We start from the raw sequence: 19,554 nt of genomic DNA on the forward strand, positions 1-19,554 counted from the left end.
CGCTGTCATTTTTAATTTATTTATTTATAATTTACTGATGTTACATAAACATTTATGATGCCAGTGTTTTGCAAAAAGGATGTTGGTGCCGTAAAGATCATCCCAGTGGAACGTACATAATAGAGAGGTTAGCCATGAAACAGATGCCCACCTGCCATCAATACAAGTTTTGTGTATTAGTAATTGGCTCAGGCTCTTTTTAATTATCCATACTTTTATGAAAAAGCATTTAATAATTTGTTCAGTGATAAAAAGAGTTCCATAGAAACTGAATGGCTGACAATTCCAGCTGACATGAGAAATTCAAGCAAAGTACAGAAATTATACTAGTTCTGTTTAATTTCTTCTTGCCCTGTTGGTCTAGATCAGTGCTTCTCAAACTGTGGGTCGCGACCCCATTTTAATGAGGTCACCAGGGATGCCTTAGACTTACTAGGGCCCGGGACTAAAGCCAAACCCCACCATCCGGGACTGAAGCTGAAGCCCTGAGGGCTTTGGCCCCCACCACCCGGGGTGGTGGGGCTCAGGCTTTGGCCCCACCATCTGGGGCAGCGGGACTCGGGCAGGCTCAGGCTTTGGTCCCCCATCCTGGGGTCATGCAGTAATTTTTATTGACAGAAGGGTGTCACAGTGCAATAAAGTTTGAGAACCCCTGGTCTAGATTTTCTCTGCAGTCCTGTAACCATAAGGCACTTCTTCCACACTCTCCCATTCGCATGCTGCTCACACAGTAGTTATCTTGATAGGATTTCCTGTCACAGACTTAGTACTAAGTTGTTCTTTCCCCCGTTTAATTACACCAGATTTTTGCTACTCTAATATTTCAGATGATAAAATCTCTATCTTTCCCTAACACAACTGACAATTATCTGAAAAGCATCTTTTGACCCATACCATCCTCCACTACTGAATACTAAGAGCTAAGATCCAAAGCTGGATCTACATCCTTGATATTCACTCAGATTTACAGAATAAAGGTGCTTCCTTGTGTTTTCAATCTGTTTGCTTGTGTTGCAAGGAGAGGATTGCTCCATGCAGTTCTGAGAAGCTAAAACCAGTCTGACCCAAGGAAAGTGCTCTAACTGGGTGCACTGTAGTGTTAGTCCTATCACGACAATCCCCTGGAGGTGGTAATTAACCTGAGTGGATGCTCTTCTGAGCTCCATGTTAACCTCAAACAAAAAAAACCCATTACCCCCATCAAGAAAGCTCAAAGAAGTTTCTGAGGTGCCTACTGCCTTCTGTTCTCTGCGAAAAAGCAACGGTTGTGTCCCTTACTCTTCCCTCAGATACAAGTTTGTCCATTTCATGATGGCACTGTCAGAGGCCAGCTCCCCTCTCTCTTTAAAGATGTGTAACATGTTCATCTAAGTCTGCTATAGCATTCTTGTTTATTTCATTTCTTTGTAGATTCTACTATATATAGTCTCCCATTCACCAAGTCCAGATGGCAAAAGGGAATATTTAAGCACAACCCAGGCAGCAAATGTAAACTTGGCAGGGCTCCAGATCTGCACTGAGGCTTTCTTTGCTGACTTGTCGGAGGAGAAACTGATCCATGTCACAGTTTGCAGGAAGCCTGAACCACTTTGGAACTGGTCCTTCTGTTCAGTGCTTTGCAGATAAACACACCTGCCTCCATCAGCTTCTGTAGATCCACTCCCTTTACGAGACAGAGATACAACAGTTTGTACATGCACCTGCTGGGTGGGCTGCACAACAACTATGCCACCACATTCCAGACTGGTGGGCAGCTTTGGAAAATGGTATGCTGTTCTGGTAAGACTCTTGGTAACTGGTCACTAGTGCAACTCTGACAGCAGCATTTAAAGTCACACATTCCTTAGTGTGCACTCAGGGAAGGAGTGGGGGAAGGGAGAAACTCAAGGTCAAAGGCACCATAAAGGAGTGAGGCTAAATCCAGAGGGAGTGGGGCTGGGGGGAAGAGGGGACACAATGACCTTTGAAGCTGGAACAATGATCAGCTGTGCCCATATTCTTTCCCCTGTGCACTCATAGAAAGGTGACGTGTAGGAAGTTCGTTACTTATTACTGCTCAGTGTGGGCTCGGTTTTCTGGCTGTTTGCTTTAACGCCCTCAAATCCAGACTCACTGATTCCAATTCACTCCCTTATCCTTGCCGTGACAGACAACAAGGGCTCCTTCAGCCAGACAAAGCCTCACTGTATTTGGGTGGCAGCCACCCGAGTACAGGGAAGCTACGTCGGCCAGTCAGGGAGTCTGTAGGTCAAGTTTCAAAGCCACGTTTCGAGCCCCGATGGAGAGCAGTGTGAGCAGGCAGTCCCATGACAACAGTGAGCCCGCTGTACTTACGGTATGAATCCCCAGGCCATGTAGCATGTACACCAAGTCTTCTGTAGCTACATTTCCTGAGGCTCCTTGTGCGTACGGGCAGCCTCCGAGACCAGCAACTGAGGAATCGACCACACTCACACCCATCTGAATACAAAACAGGCGTCTGTAAAACTGTCTGCAGCTCTGGTCCCATCGTACTGTAAATCAGAGCAACAACACCGCCCACGTTTGGGTCAAAGGAACAAGCATCCTCTGGCTTGGGGAAGAGATTTAATAAAGAACTGAACAGGCATTTTGGACAGTGTCCTGGTCAGTCCCTCATGCCTGGCTGGGTAGGGGAGAGCTGTGCCAAATCCAGGCAACTGACAGTCCTGAGAATCGTTAAAGTCCAGTCCCTAATGCAGCCCAGATAGCTGAAGCACCCAGCACGCTCCTGTTTTACTCTCATGTGTCACAAGATAAGAGACCAGCCCATATCCGTGATGTTCCAATGGAAATGTCCTATACTAGTTTGTATATACGCCTGATCTTCTATTAACTCATTCTCAGGGCCATAAAGTGCTATTAACACTTCCCTCGCTACAGCAGTTTGACAGACCTTTGTAATTCGTGAGCAGAGCATGCAAATGTACCAAAGTGCTTGTTTCAGATACTGCTCACTGCAAAGAATGTTGAATCTAGTTACTGCAGCCCATATGGCACCCAGCAGAATCCATTACTCGGATACCACTGGGTGAAGAACCCCAAGTATTGATGTACCTGAACCAAACCAAGGACCAGCTAGGGGACTTGTGACAGTTTTCACTCACACCCACCATGATTTTCTTGGTTTGCATATATACCTACACGTGCACACACACAGGAAAGGGGAGAGTGAGAGACCCTCAGCACATGAGGGGAGACAAAACCCACAGATATTGTTCACTGAAGCAAAGGAAGACTTACCTGAAGTGCTACTAAGGTGTTGGCGAGAGCCTGCCCATAGGTATCATGGCAGTGAACAGCAAGGGCCCCGACGGGTACCTCTTTCATGACTGCAGAGAGCATTTCCTTCATGCTCCCAGGGGTCCCAACACCGATGGTGTCACCCAGAGAAATCTCGTAGCACCCCATTGAGTACATCTTCTTGGATACCTGCCCCAAAAATGACACACTTAATGAGAAAACAGATTTGCTATTAAGATCCCAAAGAACTTCACACATTGAGACAAGCTATAGAGAGGGATCGTTTCACTTGCCCTGAAAATGCAGCCACCTCTGGGGTGGAACAGGACAATCATCAGACTGCACCCAGAAACACTAGATACGCACAGTAGAGGACAAGAAGTGACGAATACCACTTCCAGTTAAATCTGTCTCAGCACTCACTTCCTCGCTGAGCTGGCAATTGGAAGAACACCCCTAATTCTTCGTGGGAGATGTGGTCATTAAATTTCCCGGTGCATCTCCACAAGCAAACAGCACCCTATTCTGTCTCATGCAAAAAGCAAACCTCCAAGCAGCTCAGGGCACCTGATTCTTGTCCCAAGCATACCGAGGATTAGATAGCCTCTGGCTACATTTATGGTGTACTCACCTCTGCAACTTTAGCAGGGGCAATCTTTCCTTCATAGGGACAACCAAGAACACAAGAAACATACCTGCAGATAAAGCCTGAGATTAGCAGGGGGAATAGAATACAGGCTAAGTCAGTCAGTACATGCAGCATTCTAAATAATGGGAATTTTCTTCTAGTTTTTCAAAATACGAAGGGTGGAATTCCATGGACAAAGGCTCACAGCCTCTGTAATAATTCCCTCTGCACAAAGAAACAGGCAGCCATTACTGGGGTCAGGCACCCTGCTAACCATTTAATACTTCACACCACAATGCAGGGAGTATTTGTGCGAAAATGAATTAATGTAATTCTGGATCCTTTGATACAGTGGCTCTCAACCGTTTCAGACTGCTGTATCCCTTTCAGGAGTCTGATTTGTCTTGTGTACCCCCATATTTCACCTCACTTAAAACTGACTTGCTTACAAAATCAGACAAAAAAATACAAAAGTGTCACAGGACACTCTTACTGAAAAATTGCTGACTCTTTTATCATATAATTATAAAATAAATCAATTGGAATATAAATATTGTACTTACATTTCAGCGTATAGTATATAGAGCAGTATAAACAAGTCATTGTATGAAATTTTAGTTTGTACTGACTTCGCTAATGCTTTTTATGTAGCCTGGTGTAAAACTAGGCAAATATCTAGATGAGTTGATGTACCCCCTGGAAGACCTTTGCGTACCCCCCAGGGTACGCATTCCCCTGGTTGAGAACCACTGTTTTGATAGAGCCCAAGATATCATTAAAACATTAAGAAAACTGAAGCTTAAAAGTGGTGAAATCTGCTTTCCACAGGGACAGGAAGATTCTATTATTTGAGACTTATTCACATGTAACCCATAGCACTGAGAGAACCGAATTTGAGAGACCTAGTCATATGCTATACTCCTAGCCAGGAGCTCGGTTCAGGACAAGTTACTCTTACAAGTGGCCTCAGCACGGTTTGACCATTGTAGAAGAGAGGAAAATGACTCAATAATGGTATCTGGTCAATGAAAAGGGATTAGGATTCTTTTGTTTCCAAAGTCATGCAGACCAGGAAGCAAAGTAAATAAAATCAGCATAAAAAGAGATTGGAATAAATCCCCCTCCTCTGCTCCTGGGAATTTAAGGTGGGTCATAAGCAGCAAATGGGATGGGAGAGAGGTCCCAGGCTGCACTGTTTTTGCGGGTACAGGAATGGCTTCAAACCAGTACAGTTAAGTGGTCATCACCTCTCCAACCATATTAGCCTTGGGTACTTCTGGCCCATGCCCCAGTAGTCTTACTTTTCCTGTATGGTTTGACATCATTAGCACAGGTTAACAAACTGGTTTGATCTAGCACTGGGCTCTCTTACCCTCTGACTGGAACACTGGCTGCTCCTGCTGCATGCATCACTTCACTGAACCTCTGCAAACTCTCCTCTATGGAACAGTTAATGTTCTTCTTAGTGAAGAGTTCAGAAGCTGCTCCAAAGATAGACACCTCTTTGGCCCCTGCTGCCACCTTCCAACAGGGAGATGAGAAAGAACAGAAGGACTCATTTCTGTTGCTAATAAAGCACTTGTAAAAGGTCTGATCCTGCAAGATGCTGAGCATTTTCCACTCCCATTGACTTCAAACCCAACGAACAGGCTCCAGCTCCCATTGACTCAACACCAAGCAGTTAAGCTCAGTCACCAGCTGCATTGGACAGGTCAATATTCTTCTTGTTATACTTGCATGATTTATTGTGAAGCTCGGATTCTTGCACATTACTGGTAGAGCCACGTGATAATACTGCCACTTCACATTTTGCCTAACAAGTATGTATCAGCAATAACCTCAATGGAATGAGGAATTTGTGTGGCCGTAGCAGCCTGTATCAGTGAAGATATACGTTGAAGGGATAAAGCTATTTACTCCAGAGGTGCAGTTACAGATCATTACTGGAACAAAGCCTTATTCTACTGAGATTATTGGTTTTATAGGATTTGTAATTTTAAAATTTATTTTCCCCTAGAGAGAATTTTCCCCGAAGACATTTTGTACAGAGTACGTTGAAAAAACACCTAATTTTTTTTTTTTTTTGTCAGCCATGCTCTGTAGACTCTTTGCAATTTCTGAAGCTGTCTGTTTTTAATATAAGGGCTTTCTCCCTTACAAACCAGATTCTCATCTCAATTCACCCCACAGCAAAAACACAACCCTTGATTTGAGACATCTGAGCGTGTCATGGAAATGATTGCAAAGCCATAAATGCAGCACTAAAGCCACGTCCACAGGATATAGTGAAAGCAGAGACAGAAGGGTTTGTTTAGACAGAAATAACACTGCTGATCACCAGAAGTGGGGCGGGGCGTGAATCAAGAACACAGATTTTTGCATTATAAGTGGTGTGTTTCAAGTTCCCACTAGGAAAGACCCTCTTTAGATAAACTACAAGAGCTGCCTGCTGCACATTGATAGAAAAAAAAAAAAAATCAGAGGAAATGTTAGAGAGTACAATTTCTACATATCTCCCACTTGTTTGAAGTGCTCCCACCCAGACAATGACATGCATAATGCACACTAGAGAACTCAGATCTGAAACACAATACTTTTCTCTTACCGCTGCTTGAAATCCTTTAAGATTAGGGGTCAGTACTGGGTAGCTGACACCAGGAAATTTCTGAATTCCCTGCAAGACTTCTGTGTGGTCAGCCATCTAATCAGCAAATGGAGAAAAACTTTAGAATATATGAAGAGGTTATTTATTCAGTGAGTTAAAAAAGCTTCTTAAGACCGTGTCTCAAATGAGAATCCAAGGGACTAGCAAAAAATCATGACTTAAAGAGATGGCTCTTTAAAAGCCAAACAAAACTGTACTGGAAACATTGGGGATATTTTAAAGTGATCACTTAAGAGTCATCCACTCAAGGAGAGGATCTCTCTTGTTCTTTTTGTTGCGTGTCCATTTGAATCTGCACTTATTCTTCACTGGTGTTCAAAGGGAAGCTCTAGTCTGTCCTATTAATAATGAGGCAATTATGACTGGTGTAATATCACCCTATGCTCCCTCACTCTACCGGTCATCTCTTGTCTTATACTTGATTGCAAACTCTTTGAGACAAGGACTCTGTGGTATGTGTGATCACAGTGTTCTGCATAATAAGGCCCTAATCCCTGATTGGAGTTTATAGGGTAACACAAATAATAATAAATGCTATAAGTGATCTAACTATAACAGAGAACAGGCCAGTGAAGCAATGTTAGGTTATTTCTGACTCAGGAAAGTTTAAGACGATATTTAACAGTGTAAAATATAATATTAACAGGCTAACAGCTAACTTTCTGCAACCATATTGAAATCCACTTTCTGATCACACAAAATCCCAAGTAATCCCAGCTACTGACCTGAGGAACCCATTTGGGAGACACAAAACTGGTAGCCTCTATGACCGGAAGTCCTGTTTCAGACAGCATATTAATTAAGCTGATTTTCACCTGTGTAGGGACAATATTCTACAGGGAGGAAAGAGAAACATCCCTAGATTAAAGTTACTTTACAACAAATCTTGTTAATACAGCAAAAGATTGTACATCTGTTGAAAAACTCCTTTTTCAGAAGAAACTAAAAGGGATAATACAGATCTACTTTATTAAAGGACTTGTTCTATTATAATAGGATCTTTAAGTAAAATGTAATGCTTTATTCTACGAGTTTCTAAGCAAAGTACTATTCAGAATTTAGAGAAGATTTTTCAACAATCCCCCGTCAGTTTCACTCCGCTGCTAGCGCATCCAAAGCGGAATACTTGTGCCATGGTCCCATGGAACATCCTCAGAAGTAGAAGCCAGTCACACAGATAATTAAGGGGCCAATCCTGCAGACTGCTCTTAATTCCCACTGAAGCAAAGGCACTGTCTGCACAGCAACTGAATTTACTTCTGGCTGTTAACAGCTGTGGCTGAAAGGGGTTATGACCAATTTGGTCTGGCCTGTGTGGGCAGGACCTAAACCATAAGATAAGCAAATTAAGAGGCCCAGGCTTTGGCCCAGGGGTGGGCAAACTTTTTGGCCCGAGGGCCACATCAGGGTGTGAAACTGTATGGCGGGCCGGGTAGGGAAGGCTGTGCCTCCCCAAACAGCCTAGCCCCTGTCCCCTATCCGCCCCCTCACCGCTCCCGTCAGAACCCCTGACCCATCCAACCCCCCCACCCCACTCCTTGTCTCCTGACTGCCCCCTCCCGGGACCCCCCCACCCCAACCACCCCCCCCATCCAACCCCCCTGCTCTCTGTCCCTTGACTACCCTGACCCCTATCCACACCCCCACCCCCTGACAGTCCCCCCAGGACTTCCACGCCTATCCAACCCCCCCCATTCCCCATCCCCTGACTGCGCCCCCCCAGAACCCCGACCCATCTAACCCCCCCTGCTCCCTGTCCCGACTGCCCCCCCAGTACCCCCTGCCCCTTATCCAACTCTCCCGCTCCCCACCCCCTTACCATGCTGCTCAGAGCAGCAGGAGCTCGCAGCCCCACCGGAGCCAGCCCCGCTGCCGGGCAGGAGCTGTGGGCCAGAGTGCGGGCAGCATGGCACACTGAGGCTGCGGGGGAGGGGCTGGGGGCTAGACTCCCTGGGCCGGAGCTCAAGGGCCAGGCTGGATGTGGCCTGCGGGCCGTACTTTGCCCACCTCTGTTTTAGCCCTTGCCTAGCTAGGCTGCAATGAAGGTGCGATGAGTTCAGCTACAACTGAGTTCACAGCCGCTATTAAGTGCAGTTGTGACGCATGCAGGGCCTCCCTTCATTTTGTGCACTGCAGTAGACTCTCGTTGAACTGCTGAAAAGAAGTCTCACTTCCCCCTTAATAGGGGATATACCACAGCTATGTCATCACACCATGAACTGGAGCTCTCCAGCATCAGCTACAAAACATGGCTCTTTCCCAAGAAGCTAACAATGGAATTTTTGCTATACCATACCTCTCACACTCTTGCTGCCTAGACTGTACAGACTTTACCCTTCACACACTGTTCAGCGTGGACAGATTTTTTTTTTTAAACAGGTAAACAAAGCAACTGACTTAAGACAGAACGTAACAGCCCTGGGCTTAGCAGCCTTGCATATGTCCTCAGTAGTTTTATTTGTGTTCTCTCTCAGGAATTTAATTACACTAGATATTAGACCCTAATATTGCAGAGTTGTAAGCAAAGCTTAAGTTTACATACATGGGCAGACCCATTGAGTTCAATGGTGTTACTGAGCTGCATAAAGTCATGCATGTGCTTAACTCTTTGCAGGACCAGGGTAATAGCAAACTACCCTCTGGCAGCAGACACGAAAATCCGTTCTGAATACAAGAGGGAATTCTAGTTCAACATAATTTGTAATACAAATAAAAGACAAGCTCACCTGTGAGTTAATTATATCATCCTCTCATTATATACATAGGGGAGGTATAACAGAAGTTAGATTATGCTGAATGCCTCAAGAAACAAGGGCAAATGGACTCATTAACAAAAAGAAAAGGGAGTACTTGTGGCACCTTAGAGACTAACAAATTTATTTGAGCATGAAGTGAGCTGTAGCTCACGAAAGCTTATGCTCAAATAAATTTGTTAGTCTCTAAGGTGCCACAAGTCCTCCTTTTCTTTTTGCAAACACAGACTAACACAGCTGCTACTCTGAAACCTGTCATAAAAAAAACACATTTGGCAATTTATATGGCAATAAATGTATTGGAAGTTGAAGAAAAAAGTAACAGGATTTTGGGGAGGAGATTGTGAGCTACAAATATATTCTGACTGGGAGAATCAAATAACGCAGGGCAGTGTTGAAACAGCAGACTCACAATGTTCAAATGTTAAATCAACAAGTTATTACAACACCCTCGGTCATAAGCGGAGCACAGAGAGCAGAGTCCCTTACTTTTTCATTCTGCAGTCCATCTCTTGGGCCAACTTCAACTATTTTCACTTGTTTGGGAAGGGAGCCAGCTGCCGTAGAGCTGATCTACACAAAAGACAGAGAGAGCAGGAAAAAAAGACCCTTTAAAACCACACAGGGCAACAATTTTTCATGTTTTTTTTTTTTTTTTAACATTAACTGTGTCTATGATTGTTTCACATACTAGGAAACATAGAAAAGGGCATTCAAAAATCATGAGTCAATCCCCAAAAGCATGAGTTTTTAAATAAAAATAATAAATGTGGGTGTTCTTTGTATTTACCTTCTGCTTTCTGAGCCTTTGAGGGCAATCTGGGTCACATTTGCAGGCTTTTCTCTGCAACCACGAGAGCCAAAAACTTTTTTTGGTTTTGTTTTGTTTTAAAGAATAGCGGAGAGACTCACAAGTGAATCCAGGAACCAGAGCTTAGCGCCAACTATCAGGACTCTCGTGATGAAATGAGAAGAGCTGGCAACACTTAACCAATTAGCCAGCACGGCCCTTCGTAGACCGACTATTTATACAGCAGTCTCTCCTTAAAGGGGTCCGGCAGAGCTGAAAGGACCAGCGCGGTCCGCCCCTAACTAAACACCTGCTCCGTGACCCCAGTGGCCAGGCCGTGAGGGCAGCCCCACGACGTAAATCTGGAACTGGTTCAGAGTCAGGCCAGGTCCCGTAAGCTTCGGCCAGCCGAGCTCCTTCGCTCAGGGCTGCGAGCCCGCGCCTGCCCTGCGAGCCCGCGCCTGCCCTGGGCGCGGCAGCCAGGCTAACGCCCGGCGCAGAGGCAGCGGGGTCCAGGGAGGGCCTCCGCTGCCCACCGCCTCTCAGAGAGGAGGATTAACTGCCCCCGCAGGGCCACAGGGTGGTCGGGGCCCCCGTAGTGTAGACGGGCCCCGAGCTCTCCGGAGAAGCCGGACGGCGGCGTTGCTATTGGCGCAGCAGAAGGGGGGGGCTCCCTGAACTAGATGCGGGGGCCCGGGGCAGCGGGGAGTCACTCACCGGGCGGAGCGACGCCGCTAACCACGGAAGCGCCCGCTTGGCCGCCACCATCTTGGGACGCTCACGTGACAGACGCCCCCTTGTCATGTGACCTCTCCTCCCCCCGCCGCCAGCTGCTGAGCACGTGACCCGAGCCCCGCAAGCTCGCCAGAGCCGACTCCGCCGCTTGCCCCGCCAGCGACCGTCAGCTCCGCGCTAGCGGGTCTCGGGAGCCGGCCGGGGCAGAGTTAGCCCAAGCTCGGCACCTGCCCCCGGCCCCGTTCCGAGCCAGCGTCCCATGGCTCTGGACCGGAGCTCCCCGCGGCCCTTTCCCCAGGGGCGGGGACTTCAGGCCTGAGGCTTGCAGGAGATGCGGCTGAAGCCCCTTAGAGTCTAACCAATTTATTTGAGCATAAGCCTTCGTGAGCTACAGCTCACTGCAGCGGATGCATGTGGCGGATGCTCCATGTGAGCGGAAGCTCACGAAAGCTTATGCTCAAATAAATTGGTTAGTCTCTAAGGGGTCATAAGTCCTCCTTTTCTTTTCGGGGGATACAAACTAACAGGGCTGCTACTCTGAAACCTGTCATGGTGATAGGCTCTCAGATGTGGAGGACTGGAAGGGGCCTGGCCCCATCAGACTCCTGAAAGGGGAACAGTTCTCTGGAAAGCTTGAGAGCCATTGCTCTAAGCCATTTTTACATGGAGTCTGCTATCTTCTGCTTTGCAGCACACTGTTGTTGGGTTGCTGTACAACACTTTGAACAGTGACACTTGTGTCTATAAGCACTTTCCTCGCAGCATGCTCTAGTAAATTGCAGACTCATAGAACAGAGTTTCATAATTTTAACCTGGATCTGCTATGAAATCCTTCCTTTACAAACTTATCAAATGTAAGTACTGAGAGGGGCTTTTTTGTTTAACAAAACTGAAGAGTTATATTGATTTTAAGTCAGACCAACAGTACCTCTGCAAAGACTTACAAGAACAGATTACCATCTGCCTACAGCTCTTTCCACAAATGTAACTACACCCACATCTTAAGGACAAGAATTTAAATTCAGTTGAATTTATATGAATGTTAGAGAGAGCTCAGATTCATTCTTTAAATTCATTACATCTAATCTCCTTCAAACATTAATATAAATCCACTTATTTTACATTATAAATATTTGTAATCACACCAAATTCAGCTTTAATTCACATGAAATGAATGCAGCAGTGTTTTAATAGAATTTTATTTTTTAAATTTACATATGAAAATACACTGCACATAAGAATCTGAAAAAGTGCTTAATTCCAATTAGACTTTAAATGGCATAATGGATTCACCCTAAACAGGATGTTTAATAATTTCACACACCAGAAAATAAAGTTAAGCTACTGCATTTTGATTAGAGTTAAAGACTAGTTTCAAGAAGCAGATTATGCCATTTAAGTGACATGAATATTCAAATCAGTCAGTATAAAAGATTCAGTTTCAGAGCTCCTGAGCTGATAGCTGTTAAAACACAGGTGCAGTGGACAGCTTCAGTGGAGACCTGCTCCTGTCCTGAAGCAGTGGATGTTTTTTCCTGCTTTGTTTTGCTTAGTTTGATGGTGCAGACTTACACACCAGTACAAGGCATGTTCCTTGATCATAAACAAACATGAAAATAGTTCCATCCCTCCATATAGTCTGGTTAACAGCTATATCTTGAACATTTTGATAATTAAAAATGTGAAATCTCTCCTTTAGCAGGTAAGCACCCTCTTGGCAGGGTGACCGTCGCTCGTTTTGTCAATCTTAAGCATTTGTAAGGTACCCATCACTGTAGTAACTGAGCGTCATTTATTCACATTCTGTGTTTGCGGGTTGCAGATCCTAATTCAACCAACTTTGTAGCTGTCCCACACTAAATTTGTTCACACTCCCACCCACCTTATGTGACTGTCATGCCTATTAGGCTGCAGTGCCATGGTTAAAGGTGGCAAAGTGATAACATCTGCCAAGAAGCCCAGCTAAGGATTTCTCATCGCAGTAGTCTGACCACACTCCGAGGTCAAAATCCAGCAACAGAACATTACTATTGCTGGACACGTCTCTCGGACAGATGAAACGTTGCGTATAGATCAGGCCTTCGTTCCCACCCAAGATGCACTGACCTAGCTGTTTTCTTGGCCAGAGTGGCTCAAAGCTATTCTCTTAGATGAGCAAGAAAAACAATTTATTAAGATTCCTTCACCTTCAAAAAAATATCAGATCAAAGCAAAAAAGCGATCTAGTTCCTTGCTTTTCTTCAAAGTCACTATCATGCCACACCTTCTAGCTTGAGAGTCCAGCAACACGGCACTGGGAGAGCAGATGGAGGTACATAGGGCAAAGTGATCATCAACCCTTTATATAGGGCCTTCTCCCACTTCAGTGTCTCAGAGAACCCCAACATAGTCACCTGAAGAAAGAGGGAAAGAACAATATTCATCTGTTGCTTCATGCACATACTTCCTGTTTAAATACAACTCAGTCAGCAAGTTCAATGTATTTGCAGACACTCAAGCGGTTGAGCTAGCCCCAACTACTTTCCATCCCGCCAGAGTTTACTGAGCTGCAGAGTACTGTACACGGCACATTTTTGGCCCAGCATCTGCCTATGGTTCTTCACTGGAGAGATTTTTCTTATGGCAGTTTGGAGATGACACAGCCCCCTCCCTGTGCCATTTGCAGTGAGTAGTTTAAATAGGGTTTTTCTAGTTTGTGTTGCCCTGTCGGAGTGGTCCTACTGCTTTTTGGGAGTCTTGGCTCATTTCACAGCAAATCAAGTCAACAGAAGCTGGGAACTCTGTGGAAGAAATGCCCCTGGCAGTACTATGACAGGTTAACAAGCAGTGCTGACAAGTCCTATCCAGCGTTTCTTAGAGAATAATGGTGGCTTAAAGCAAGGTGAACACACAGAAAGAGGGATCGCAATTCCTTTAAGACCCAAGACTAGAAGTAAGGGAAGACAACTTTATATATACTTTCACCAGATATTTAATGGAACCCAGGCTGGGCCATCTCAGCCTTTAGGTACCGAGATGGACTCATGAGATTAATTATCTACTCTTCAGATTCCTTACTTGTGTGCTTGAAGATGGAATAGGTGAAGGCAGCTTCAACACACCACTCTCTGGCCAGGTCAGAAAGATGGCATAGACAGTTGATCCTTTAGAAGTGTACCTGAGGGAATATAAGATGGTGTACAGAGGTGTGTAGACCACCAAAAAATACAGAGGGAGACAAGCATCTGGCTTTGACAGAAGTAAAGCAAAAAGTGCATGCCTCCCCCTCCATTAATCAGTCTAGTCATATTGGGAAAGCCAGCTGCATAGGGGTCACCTGCTTTCCTTGCATACCTCAATACTTTGGAGCCACCATTTATCCAGTCAGCAGGGACTGAGGAAAGCTAAACAAAGTCCACATACGCTCCCTAAAAACAAAAGGTCACCTTGCAACATAGCCTTGCTTTAAGCTGCTGTGGTCACTAGTGTAGATTAAGCTCTTGTGAAGCTTCATGTTGGTCATTTCATTATTCTCTTTAAAAACAGTTTAGGTTTGTCGTGTTCTGGTCTCCTTACACACTTACTATACACCTCTTCCTCTGAGGAAATGCAGTTGCTGGGTAACAGCACACAGATCCATTACACAAGAATCTGGGAAGTAAATACCACCATAATAAGCCAACCACAGGAGTTTAGGGAGACAAAATGCAGTCATGCAACTAAGAATTTTAGCCAAGACCATGGGGTTAAACACTCCTACTCAGGAGAAGCACCATGGAATCTTTAGTGTTTTACTTTTGATTTTTTTTAATTTTTTTTTTTAAAAGCATGGAACAGTCCAATACTCAGAGAGTAGAGGGCCACTTGTGAATCAACGTCTTTCTAGTGTTTATTTTTCTTTGGAGCTCTCAGAGTAGCGAGCTTAACCCTTCTTTGCTCATGAGACCACAGCCTGAGATGGGTGGCTGTTTCAGAGTGGTCTTGTGTAAAGTAATCCTTACCATGCATCAATTGTGGTGTTCTCCATCTGCACCCGCCATGGCTTAGAAGCATAAATTGCCTCCCCATTAACACGCAGCCATTTCCCAAGGGACAGAAGCCTTTCTTGAAAGATTGGAACAATCACCCCTTCTTTTGTAGGGCCCACATTGAGGAGATAGTTGCCTCCAAAACTCACAGTCTGCACTAGTTCCTGTGACAGACAGGAAAATAACGTGAATCCACTTTACTTTCCCTCTTGACTATGAAAGAAAGAACCTGCATAAAAGCTTTATTCACATCATCCCTGCGACTTTAGCCATCACCCTGTCATACTGTTTTGCCAGATAAGTAAACAACCTCTAATCCCCAGCAATCCCCCTATTTATATTAAAATGTTCTTACTGAGATAATACTTGATTCATCCATGAGCTCATTGACTTGCATGTTGCTTCGATAGCCCCAAGACCGTTTGTCAATAGACGTGCACATCTCCCACTTGTGCTGTGGCAGGGTGCCCGGCTTGTATTTATCGGCACAGTTATAGTATCCTCCATGATGGCAGGAGCAGTTATTGCACCAACGGTCATTTACCACAACAGTATCCTAGAATGAGGAGAGACAGTTCAGAGTAGAAACCGTTTTGACTGACACTCAATCCTTCTGCTGCAGTGTTTCAAACGAACAAATTTGTGGGTTTTGTTCTGGGATCTTTGTAACTAGTCTCCCGATAACGACAAGTACATTCATTATTTTTGATTAAAAGGTCAAATACTTTAGATGCCCTCAACAATTTATATGCTTCGACTGACCCTAAGGGTTTTTGACTTAGATTCTCCCAGTAGTAGAAGCTGCCTGATTTTCCATATTTATGTAATGGCCAGAAGACATGAAGGAAATGCAGATAGCAGTACCTTGACAGGACTATCATTATAAAGCCAGGCAAGGAAAGAAGTAGAGTTCCAATATGTGTCCGGACCCTCCCAGTCACCATCTGACCAAACCAGATCTGGTTTATACCTAGGAGACAGATGAATGTTACTAGAAAATTTAACATTCCCACTTTTGGCCCAGCCCAAAGAGAAGACTAAACTTCATAAGCAAAAATTAAAAATACTGCCTTGTGACAATTATCTTTGCTTTCACATGCTTGTCCTATTGTATGACATAGCCAGGAAATTTGCCTGGTGGGGGAACAAAAACACACACCCATGAGGGAGATCCTTGCTGCAGCATAGGATGGGAGTATCATTCATTCCCGAAGTGGGGGTGTAGCTCTAACAAAAGAGGGTAAGTGCAAGTTCTCTCCATGCAGGCATAATGGCCAGTAAATAACATTGAGGAAAAAGTGCTCCCAAGCACAGATAGATAACGTGATCCCCTTCTCAGACCACCTCAAATCCCAAATTGCTGCTGTAGGAAGGTGAGATCTGTCTTGTGGTTGAACAGCAAATAAAGTGTCTCCCTTCCTCTGCCCCACATCCTTATCCCCCTAATAAATAAAGAAATACAGTAATATTCAGGGGCACTAAAAGGTTGCAGCTCTTACCTTAAAACAAGATCATAAAGCTCTGGCATAGTTTTTGAAATGACAAAATTCTGTGTCTTGAAGCCATTTTTTTTGTCATCTAAATACAGAGGATTAAACCACTCTAAGAGAGAATGGTACAGTCCATAGCGTATGTTCCTTAAATATTAAACAAAGAAAGGAAAGAGATGAAAGTTGGGTTAACAAAAAAGTACCAGTTTGAAAAAAAGATCTCTCTGCATATTCACTACACTTGTGAAGCTTACATTTAAAAAAAAAAAAAAAAAGAGAGAGAGAGACAAGCACCTACTATTGTAGTATTCAGTGCTGAGTCTGCATTAGAGAATGCTATATCCAGTCATAGGTTTCAAAATACTTCCAAAAGGTGGGTAAATATCACACTCCTTTCCTCACATATGAGAGAGACTGAGTAACTTGCCTAAAGTCACACAGTGAGTTAGTGGTAACGTCAGGAATATAGCGCAGGTTGTCAAACTCTGATTCCCATGCCCTATTCCCTGGATCTTGCCGCCATCCTGTAGGAAGCCAACAGGAGATTTGGGTACGAGAGTTCTCTTACCCTGAGGCAAAACAGTTTTGTTGAAAAGTATGTGCTTAGGGACAAATTTATCAAAAAGAACTAGGAGACACTAATGGGCATCTAATTCAAGAACTGGAAATAGTTCTTGGGTAACAAAGTTTTGCCAGTATGTACAAGAGCAGTGACATACCTTTCTCTGAGAGCTTGTCCCAGTTCACCCACTAGGTCTTGATGGGGCCCCGTATCCACAGAATTCCAGTTCCAGGACACAGGAGACCCCCAGTTTGTGAAGCCCTCATGATGCTTTGTAGTCAGCACCACATACCTGCGGAAATCAAAGCCCCTTGTTCAGACGGAAATAGAACCTACCTAATATACTCCAAATCCAAGAGCTGTCTCAGATTCCTTTTCTGACTGTACCTGTTTGCAAGTTCTCTCCTAAGAGTTTAGGAGTTTTAAATGAATTTTAGTGCTGATAAAAAGGTGACAGATTGATACCCTATGCAGACAGAACACAAGTAGTGAAACAAATGCCTTGCCCTCAAACTGGAGGGAGAACTTCTAAGGGCAAAAGGGTAAACCTAAGAATAAAAATCAGTGCTGTCAGAGTGGCATCTTTCAACAGCACTAAATCCACTTTCAAAGTTAGACACATTAAAACCACTGAGTGATAAACCACCACTTTCAAGTGCTTCCATGGTTCCAGTGAACTTAATGGTTTTGAGACTCATTTTACAAAATGAAATCATTCTTGCTTTGTGTAAGTTTGTAGAAACCATATCTCACTAAGGTCTCAGAAACGGACTGCCCATTGGCTAAAAGAGGAAGCAGCTACTCAAGTAAATCACCTGACATCTGCTCTGGTGGAAGGCAGCAGAAACTGGTTCCCTCTGGCTCTAGCTTTGATTCATGCAAGATTTAAAATCCATGAATGTGTTCCTTTCCTGGGAATGATGCATCCTCAGGGTGCTACAATCCAGGGGTTGGCCCCAGCAGGGAAATGTACTCCTTGGTTCCTGTAGCGTTTGTGGAACCTTAGACACTAACCAATTTATTTGAGCATAAGCTTTTGTGAGCTACAGCTCACTTCATCGGATACATCTGATGAAGTGAGATGAAGTGAGCTGTAGCTCACGAAAGCTTATGCTCAAATAAATTGGTTAGTCTCTAAGGTGCCACAAATACTCCTTTTTTTTTTGCGAATACAGACTAACACGGCTGCTACTCTGAAAACTATAGGAACCGGGGTTCTGCCCTATGTATGCTCTACCCACTGGAGCGGCTCTGGATCCTGGGATGGAGCAGACCAATGGCCCCTACAGATGTTTTACGTGCACAAAGGTCACCAGTGACGGCACCCACTGAACTCCTGCCCCAAGAGACCCCCCTGTACCTTTCTCCCCCAGCAGAGCCCACGGCCACCCTGCCCTCAGAGGCTACCCCCTCCCTATCTTCTATTCCCCTTCCCAACCAGCTACTGCTTGCTCCGCCCTTGGGGTGCCCCCTTGCCCTGGTTTGCACTCCCAGCCCCTAGGCTACATCCCATTAGAGACCAAGGGGCCCCTCACTCCCCCTCAAGTCACCAGTGCCGACACCCCCACCCCCACTCACAGCAGGCCACTCCCTATTAGAGACCAAGGGGCCCCTCACTCCCCCCCAAGTCACCAGCGCCGACACCCACAAGCTACTCCCCATTAGAGACCAAGGGGCCCCTCACTCCCCCCCAAGTCACCAGTGCCGACACCCCCACCCCCGCTCACCCGCAGGCCACTCCCCATTAGAGACCAAGGGGCCCCTCACTCCCCCTCAAGTCACCAGTGCCGACACCCCCACCCCCGCTCACCAGCAGGCCACTCCCCATTAGAGACCAAGGGGCCCCTCACTCCCCCCCAAGTCACCAGTGCCGACACCCGCAGGCTACTCCCCATTAGAGACCAAGGGGCCCCTCACTCCCCCTCAAGTCACCAGTGCCGACACCCCCACCTCCGTCTCCGCTCACCCGCCGGCCACTCCCCATTAGAGACCAAGGGGCCCCTCACTCCCCCCCAAATCACCAGTGCCGGCTCCCGCCCCGCGCCCAGGCGCGCCCGCCGGGACTGACCTGGCGCCGGCCTGCTCGAAGAGCCAGGCCCAGTAGCGCGGGCTGAAGTCGCGGGCGGTGAAGCGCGAGGCGAAGTCGGCGTAGCTGGTGTTGGGCGGGTAGTGCTCCCGCACGAAGCGCTCGTAGTCGGCGCGGCGCTCGCCCTGCCAGTGCCACCAGAACCACTCGGAGCCATAGGCCGGCACCGAGAACACCCCCCAGTGCACGAACACCCCCACCTTGGCCTGGTCGAACCACGCCGGCAGCGGCCTCGCGTCCAGGCTGGGCCAGTCCGGGCTGTACCGGGGCCCGCCGGCCGCCCCGGCTACCAGCAGCAGCAGCAGCCCGCGCGCCTCTCCCAGCGACGCCATCTTGCCCAGGCCCCGCCCTTCCGCCAACGAGACGGGAGCCGAGACGGGCCAAAAGGGGAACACAAGGCGCCGGGGCGCTGACCACGTGACGGGCACCGTCCACGTGATGAGCAGGGCCGACGCCATTGGTAGAGCGGCACCGGCCAGGGGATGTCGCGCGGACAAGCCGTCGCCAGCGAGGCCATGGCCACGTGGTTGCCGGGGCACGCTGGCGGCACGTGCGGCCCCTGGGATTGTCTCAGCTC

The 19,554-nt window shown here is 46.3% G+C and overlaps 2 protein-coding genes across 4 annotated transcripts; both read right to left on the reverse strand.

The window, feature by feature from the left end:
* HMGCL (3-hydroxy-3-methylglutaryl-CoA lyase) lies at positions 1 to 11,192 on the reverse strand. Of its 3 annotated transcripts, none has more exons than XM_007068029.4 (9): positions 10,815 to 11,192; positions 9,797 to 9,880; positions 7,280 to 7,387; positions 6,495 to 6,590; positions 5,262 to 5,410; positions 3,893 to 3,956; positions 3,262 to 3,450; positions 2,335 to 2,460; positions 1 to 1,663 (listed from the first exon to the last, which is right to left on the reverse strand). In XM_007068029.4, the coding sequence occupies exons 1-9, from the start codon at positions 10,899 to 10,901 to the stop codon at positions 1,562 to 1,564; spliced, it is 1,005 nt and encodes a 334-aa protein (XP_007068091.3). In that variant the 5' UTR covers positions 10,902 to 11,192; the 3' UTR covers positions 1 to 1,561. The 3 variants fall into 3 exon arrangements, 2 of the variants coding, with proteins under 2 accessions (XP_007068091.3, XP_037737945.1); XM_037882017.2 differs by lacking the exon at positions 10,815 to 11,192 and adding an exon at positions 10,098 to 10,747; XR_005222838.2 differs by having other exon boundaries at positions 1,640 to 1,663; positions 2,335 to 2,513; positions 10,815 to 10,940.
* An 823-nt stretch (positions 11,193 to 12,015) lies between these two features.
* Positions 12,016 to 19,450, reverse strand: FUCA1 (alpha-L-fucosidase 1). Its single transcript, XM_037881898.1, has 8 exons — positions 18,960 to 19,450; positions 17,049 to 17,183; positions 16,339 to 16,476; positions 15,704 to 15,809; positions 15,195 to 15,395; positions 14,813 to 15,003; positions 13,890 to 13,989; positions 12,016 to 13,225 (listed from the first exon to the last, which is right to left on the reverse strand). The coding sequence occupies exons 1-8, from the start codon at positions 19,433 to 19,435 to the stop codon at positions 13,085 to 13,087; spliced, it is 1,488 nt and encodes a 495-aa protein (XP_037737826.1). The 5' UTR covers positions 19,436 to 19,450; the 3' UTR covers positions 12,016 to 13,084.
* Between the last annotated feature and the right edge of the window lie 104 nt (positions 19,451 to 19,554).

This window comes from Chelonia mydas, chromosome 19 (assembly GCF_015237465.2).
Source record: "Chelonia mydas isolate rCheMyd1 chromosome 19, rCheMyd1.pri.v2, whole genome shotgun sequence".
In the NCBI taxonomy this organism is placed as follows: domain Eukaryota; kingdom Metazoa; phylum Chordata; order Testudines; family Cheloniidae; genus Chelonia; species Chelonia mydas.

Bases quoted from the DNA above. Each gene is read 5' to 3' on its own strand.
- HMGCL (XM_007068029.4), bottom strand. From the start codon at position 10,901: ATGACAAGGGGGCGTCTGTCACGTGAGCGTCCCAAGATGGTGGCGGCC. The intron at 3,957-5,261 runs GTAAGAGAGCCC...CTTTATCTGCAG, and splicing joins GCCAGTGTTCCAGTCAGAGG to GTATGTTTCTTGTGTTCTTG. The intron at 1,664-2,334 runs GTAAGTACAGCG...TGTCTCGTAAAG, and splicing joins ATGGCCTGGGGATTCATACC to GGAGTGGATCTACAGAAGCT.
- FUCA1 (XM_037881898.1), bottom strand. From the start codon at position 19,435: ATGGCGTCGGCCCTGCTCATCACGTGGACGGTGCCCGTCACGTGGTCA. The intron at 17,184-18,959 runs GTCAGTCCCGGC...TGATTTCCGCAG, and splicing joins TTCGAGCAGGCCGGCGCCAG to GTATGTGGTGCTGACTACAA. The intron at 13,990-14,812 runs GTAAGGATTACT...ATATTCCCTCAG, and splicing joins AACACCACAATTGATGCATG to GTACACTTCTAAAGGATCAA.